General features: G+C 42.1%; 1 protein-coding gene across 6 annotated transcripts in view; it reads right to left on the bottom strand.

Annotated features, from left to right (window-relative positions):
- Nucleotides 1-1,289: 1,289 nt before the first annotated feature.
- Nucleotides 1,290-6,983, bottom strand: part of GRB2 (growth factor receptor bound protein 2) — a 97,576-nt gene continuing 91,882 nt past the window's right edge. For 3 of the 6 annotated variants that reach the window (XM_077459641.1, XM_077459642.1, XM_077459643.1), the window contains 4 exons: nt 6,694-6,750; nt 5,207-5,329; nt 3,608-3,812; nt 1,290-3,327 (listed from right to left, as the gene is read on the bottom strand). In XM_077459641.1, the coding sequence (XP_077315767.1) occupies nt 3,142-3,327; nt 3,608-3,812; nt 5,207-5,329; nt 6,694-6,750 (571 nt within the window). In that variant the 3' untranslated portion in view covers nt 1,290-3,141. The remainder of the gene's footprint in view (nt 3,328-3,607; nt 3,813-5,206; nt 5,330-6,693; nt 6,751-6,983) is intronic. The other 3 variants (XM_077459644.1, XM_077459645.1, XM_077459646.1) reach the window with 3 other exon arrangements.

The following is a 6,983-nucleotide window of genomic DNA, read 5'->3' as shown; positions in this document are numbered from 1 at the left end:
ATGACAAAATGTGGAAAATTTCTAAGGGGTATGAATACTTTTTCAAGGCATTGTAGCTTTGTCAGGATAGAGAACCAAGTCTAAATTGAGAAAACAGCCTTTTCACCTAGAGCAGTGATGGCGAACCTTGGCACCCCGGATGTTTGGGAAATACATTTCCCATGATGCTCATGCACTCTGCAGTGTAGTTGAGCATTATGGAAAATGTAGTTCCAAAACATCTGGGGTGCCAAGGTTTGCCATTAATGACCAAAAGAAAAATAGATTTTCGTGTAAAAATCAGTCACAAATCATAACATTCAGAGAAGGGGGGAATCTACATAGCGATAAAAGGGCATGAGAAGTCAATTGGGCTTTAACCACTTTCGGACCACCGCATGCCGATATAGGTCCTAAATTTGAAGAGGAACATTGTTGTTGTTATGGCAGCAGCTAGCTGCCATAACCCCAGTATCCTCTTCTTCGTCCAGTTTCCGATAATGGTGGTCTCTGTGGTGGATTCACCGCAAGTTCACTTTTATTGGTGGCGGCAGGCCCCCCACCTCCCGCCGCGCTACGGTACCCTCCACTGCTTACCGGAGCTGTCGGCATCGGCAGAGGCGATCGGATCCTCTTCCTTGCTGGGTATAGAGACGAGTGAGAGGAAGATGGCCCCCACCAGTCTCCATACCATTGCAGGGCAGAAGTGAGTGAGAGCAATAATTCTAGCCCTAGATCTCCTCTGTAAATCAAAATATGCAACCTGTAGAATTTTTTAAACGTCGCCTATGGATATTTTTAGGGTAAAAGTTTGTCGCCATTCCGCAAGCAGGTGCAATTTTGAAGCGTGACATGTTGGGTATAAATGTACTCAGCGTAACATCATCTTTCACAATATAAAAAAAAAATTGGGCTAACTTTACTGTTGTCTTATTTTTTTAATTTACATAAGTGCGCTCGTAAGACCGCTGCTCAAATACGGCGTGACAGAAAGTATTGCAATGACCGCCATTTTACTCTCTAGGGTGTTAGGAAAAAAATGTATAATGTTTGGGAGCTTTAAGTAATTTTCTAGCAAAAAAAAACGTTTTTAACTTGTAAACATCAAATCTCAAAAAGAGGCTCGTCCTTAAGTGGTTAATAAAAAGCTGTTCTATCAGCCAGAATAATAGTCCTATGGGTGAGCACCAAGTTTGCCAGTAATGAATAAATGTAATTGAATATATATATATATATATATATATATTTTATCTCTAATACAGCTAACCATCTTAACCTAAAAATAAAATGAGGTCACTAACAGGCAGATGAAGAATACACATAACTTTTATTATTATTAACAGTTAACAACTATCTACCATATGATGCATTGAGGATTAAATACAGGAGCTGTTCTTAATTATTTAAACACTGCTTTGATTTTTTTTTTATAGATATTTATATATATACACACACACACTATTCATCTGCAAGGATGCAGGATATACACAAATCCCCAAATACACAATCAAATGGTCCCAGTGCGTTCCTAACCTGGTTCACATAAGTCTGAAGCAGAGAGACAATAATGGACCAAGACCGAAAAAAAAGGGTCAAGAGAGAGGGACAGAAAGCAGTTGCTGTTGTACTGTAGGGATTGCTATACTTAGGTCAATGCATTAGTACTTCAGCAAGAGGAAGCCTTTAACTGTTGCTATCCTGATCAATTATATTATCATTACACAAGGATCAGACATAGCGTGAGTAATCTTCATTTATCACATCCATTTTGCCTGTAGGCCCTCTCAGAGGGTTAATATCTATTGCAACATTTTACAGCTGAAGTAATAAAAGTGTAAGGCTCAACATGATAAAAGAACACCCTCAGCTTGCACTTTTACTGGAGCTTGGAACACATTCTTAGCACATGTTCAGCTTTAAACATTTAGGTTTTCCTGCAGTTGTATGTGAATCGTGTGTATGTGAACAGAGTCATCTGTTGGACTTTTACATTTAACTGACCAAAAGATCAGAACAGGCCTGATTTTTCAATTAACAAAACAAAAAATGATTTGGAACATATGGAATGAAACATATCTTGGTTGAACATCTTTAGTGCTTCTGCTTTTATAGGTTACTTGTTTACCATCAGTGCAGCAAACCTTATCAATCATAGGCTTAAATTGTAGGCAATCACACGCTTTGTATTCAAAGCCTTTCCCTTCAAAAGGAGCATTGATTTATTATTGATTCCACATTACTTAAAGAAAATTGGATTGAATAATGTCTGCTCAGATCATATGAACCTTTTATCACATGGAATGGAAAAAGGGGGTTGTGATGTAGGTTAGCGCAATAAGCAAAAGCGTCAATCCCGCTGCATTTTTCTTATAGCCCACCGAGTTAACCTGGGTCAGGAGGAAGGACTTCCTTATAAAGAAACCAAGAGGCCAAGATTTGCATAGAGAGAAATGGCTGGATTTTTGTACACTTTATTTTACAGGTGCGTGTTGTATTGAGTGCGCTGCAAAAACACACATGCACAATAAACAAGAATTGGTGTGAAGAAACATAGAACGAGGGAGGAACAGCAGCAGTAAAGGGAATTTGTTAATTTAAAAAAAAAAAAAAAAAAAAGTCTCTTGTTTCTGTTTAATTTAAAGGTAACTTTTGGCATTCTAAATCAAACATCTGTAACTTCCCACCCCCCACCCCATGAACTTGCCGGACTTTGAACATCCCTCAACCACCCACCCACCCCAAATTAAGTCTCACACAGAGCCAAGGGGACATTCTTGCTTCAATAAAATGTTGAGAGGCAACTGTTTACAGCACAGACAGACAACTGGGTTAGTCAACGCATGTCAGGGACTGTCTTATCACGGTATAGGTTTAGTGCCAGTATCTTCCTCTCCCCTAAATCACATTTCTGTCAGCCCATAAAAAAATTCACCCCATTCAAGTCTGCTATACCCCTGTCATGTCATGAAGCTGCTTCCCTGAATTATTATACTAAGGTTACTTTCTTCTAGGTCAGTGTGTTGCCTGTCCATGTTCTTCTATTTAGTTATCCATTGTCCATTCACCCAAATTCTATTCATTTTCCTCCTAGTCCCCCAGCAATCCCACCCAGGTAAGCTTGTCTGTGCTCCTCCTTGGCTCCTGGTCCTGTGCCGGCTCTAGTTACAGGTTGCGGTTTACTGGTGTCACATAGTTGCGTGGAAACATGCCAGTTTGGCCGTGACATGTCCCTTTCCACCAGTTGGGGTCTGAGTTGTCCACGACCTGGATGAAGTCTCCTCGTCTGAATCCAAGCTCACCATCTTCCTGGGGGTCAAAGTCAAACAGCGCCTGCACATAAGTAGGTTGCTGTCGGGATGGAAAGTTCAGAGGTTATTATATATATTCTTTTAAACACATGTTCTAAATCATCTGAATCAAACTGGTTTAGCTTAAATTCTGTACAAGCAAAACAGATCTTACATAAGGGGGTTTAAAGCCAAACCCATTACATTATGGTTCAGTTAAAAGCTGAGTGTGAAAGACTGCACTACCCAACATTGACATTTTTACATCATTAAAACCTTAAATTCCAAGGCTATTTAGAAACAGATGTACACCTTTCTCCTAATGCCCCCCCTCTATATACCTGTGTTAAACTTGTGGCTCTGTCTCCCCCGTGTACCTGTGGCACCTGCTCGATGTCACGTAAGAAGATCTGCTGGTTCCGGGACACAGATGTGGACCGGTGGTAGTCCACTAGCTCATTGAGGGAGTTAAACTTTACCACCCACAAGAAGTATTTCCCTGCCCCGTCTCGCAGGACCTTGAAATGCTGTACATCATTGCCAAACCTGTAACAAAATAAATAAAATAAACAAGGGCACCTGAAAAACATTATACAATTCCTTCACTGGCTTCTACTAGCCTAACTTTTAAAATTCAAAATACTAACCACAACACTGTCCCCCAACTACATCAACAACCTCATCTGCAGATATTGTCTCGTTCTTCCCTCTCTTCCCAAAACCTCCTCCCATGCTCGCCTTCAGGACTTCTCCAGAACCTCTCCCATCCTCTGTACCTCCCTACCCCAGCAGTATGTCCAGTCAGCTCCCACCCTGTCCACCTTTAAGTGATCTTTGAAAACTCATTTATTCAGGGAAGCCTACCTCCAACTCAACCTAAGGACTGTACTTGAATCACCTCCATCACATCATCTCCTGCAGCTATTACTTTTTGTACCGCCTCCCCTTTCCTTTAGATCAGGGGACGGTAAGCCATTGATCCCAATTCAACCAGTTGACCGAGGTCAGCAGACAGGTAGATTGGGAACACACCTCTGCATTGCTGGTCCTTCCCCTGCCTTCCTGGTCCTTTCGCCTCCAACGCCCCCCCCCCCCCCCTTCACTGTAGAGTGGAGAGCGGGACATATCTAAGTACAGGAGCTGCTGGAGTTAATTTTTCACTTTTAAAGGGGGACACAGGACACTGTCATAAGGGGTGCAGAGGAAATTACTTGTGAAAGGGGGGGGGGGGGGGGTCAAGAGCACACTACATGGGGGTGTTGTAAAGGGGGGCAGAGAACACTATGGGGGGAGGGAGGGTGATAATACGAAGGGGGGCACAGGACACTACAGTGGAGGTGATGTGAAGGGGTCAGAGGACACTGCTATGGGGTGCACATGACACTACAAGGGGGGGGGGAGGGTTGTTGACGTGAAGGGGCAGAAGACACTGCTATTTGGGGGGGTGGGCTTTGGGGTATAAGCTGGGGACACTACAGTGGGGGTGGGCGTTAGAGGCAGGATACTGATATGCAGAGGAAGGAGACACTACTGTATTGGGGGGGGGGAAGATGATGTGAAGGGGAGCAAAAGACACTCTGGTGGGCGGCGCAGGACCCTATGTTGCGTTTTTATTGGGGGCTTGAACGTTTTTTTTTTTTAAAGGGTGATCCCCCCCCCCCCCCCCCCTACCTGGGGATCTTTGATTTCCTCCATGTTGTCCAGGTAGAAGTTGCCTACCCCTGCTTTAGATTGTAAGCTCCATGATCAGAGCCCTCCTATTCCTTCTGTATTGAACTATATTGTAATTGTACTGTCCCCCTTTGTATTGTAAAGTGTTGCGCAAATCGTTGGAGTGAAGAAGAAGCCAAGCTGCTAACATCATACAATAAATCACTGTGAATTTCCTGGTTAGTGTTAGCCTCTGACCCTTGTTCCAGAAGTGGATAAAACCTACTCACTTGACTGACAGCGAGAAGTCCCCTGGGGCACTTTCACTTTCTCGGATCAAAAAGGCACCGTCATGTCTTTGTTTTCCAAGCATCTCCTCTGCTTTGGCACGTGGAATTTTGCCAAAAAACCAACTAGAAAAAAAGAGCAGCATTATTATCATGCGTGAAATTTTAAATCCAATTACTAATCAAAATGAAAAAAAATCCTTTTTGATGGTCCATATACATTTCTATATGTATGCAGTTAGAAGTAAAACTTAAAGAGCCTTAAAGTTTATTAAAACAATACTTCATTCCCCTTGAAAGTAATACAAGAAAAACAATGGTCTTATACTTTTGGTATGTCAGAATAAAACAAAAAGCGCGATAAGAGAAATATCACTGCTTATTGTACAGATATTGAAAAATGTCCTTAAAAAATGTGTTTGCAGTCCTAGAAAAGTTTATAAAATAATTGGATCACAGTGAAATTTCAGACAGTTTCTTTGTAATTCATATTGCATGTTCAATGTTATAACCAGTCAGTCCGTCATCCTATTAAACCTATTCCCACCGGCTGTACTCATATATGCCATCTCTAGGCGTTTGGGATTTAATGGCAAGAGGCCATATATATATATATATATATATATATATATATATATATATATATATATATATATATATATATATATATATATATGCTGCCCAAATGTAAGCAATTCTGTGCAGGATCCGGAAAGCTCCCAATGCCTTTGTGCAATCAGGAGCTTTCCAATCATGTGACTGCTGTGACAGCCAATCAGAGCTGTCACATGATCTGAATGCCCGCCTCCGCCTCCCAGCATTTAGAACTCTTAAAGGGCCGGTCAGCAGAAAGGGGTTAAATGGAGAAAAGTAGTCGCCCTGCTATATGGCATTGTTGTGTGCACCACCGTGAAAAGCGCACAGATAAATCAAAAGATAGAGAGCTGTCTGAGGAGAACAGAAAAAAAAATTATAGACCAGCATGTCAGAGAAAAGCAAAAAGACCGTCTGCAATGATCTTGATGTTCCCGTAACTAAAGTAAATATTGTACAACCCCTACAAACAGCAGTACACTGTACTTCTGAGTGAATGGCTGTGCAGGGAGCGAGGATGCATCAGCACAAGTCGGACTATCGGAGAACAGGCAAGTTACTATAATGGGAGAGTGCAAAATCTGGTGCAGCTCAACATAGAAACCAATCAGCTGCCTTTTTTTTGTTTTTATTTTTTGGTCAAAGCTTAAACAAACTGAAGTTAGAAGCCGATTGGCTACCATGCACAGCCGCGCCATATTTTGCGCTCTTCAGTTTTAGTAAAGCAACACTGCTGTGCTTTAGAAGCTGGAACAAGTCAGATTCAGCCTGGTTTCCTAGCTGGAGGATGTGCAGCACCTTTCCTGCCCAGCTGAACTTTCTCTGGCCCACTCCCTTCATTCATTGAATTTAAGTTCTGTCAATCATGGAGTCTCAGCATCACATGTGGGCTTTACCTAGGGCAGTCAGTTGTTTTCAGGAAGCTATGTGCAGCCCCTCCCATCAGCCGTGACCTGCGTACATTGCACAGAAAAGCACAGACACTCAGTGATGACATCATTCGGTATGAAATACGGTGTGCAATGAAAATTTCATTAGCATGCTCATGAAGGGCAGAGGGATTAACCACTTGCCTACTGGGCACTTTTACTCCCTTCCTGCCCAGGCCAATTTTCAACTTTTAGCGCTGTCGCACTTTGAATGACAATTGCGTGGTCATGCAACACTGTACCCATATGAAATTATA

This window comes from Lithobates pipiens, unplaced genomic scaffold (assembly GCF_037356315.1).
Source record: "Lithobates pipiens isolate NorthernLeopardFrog02 unplaced genomic scaffold, aLitPip1_a1.2 Scaffold_28, whole genome shotgun sequence".
Taxonomy (NCBI): domain Eukaryota; kingdom Metazoa; phylum Chordata; class Amphibia; order Anura; family Ranidae; genus Lithobates; species Lithobates pipiens.
The sequence above is the reverse complement of the archived record's forward strand: the minus strand, read 5'-3'. Positions and strand labels throughout refer to the sequence as shown.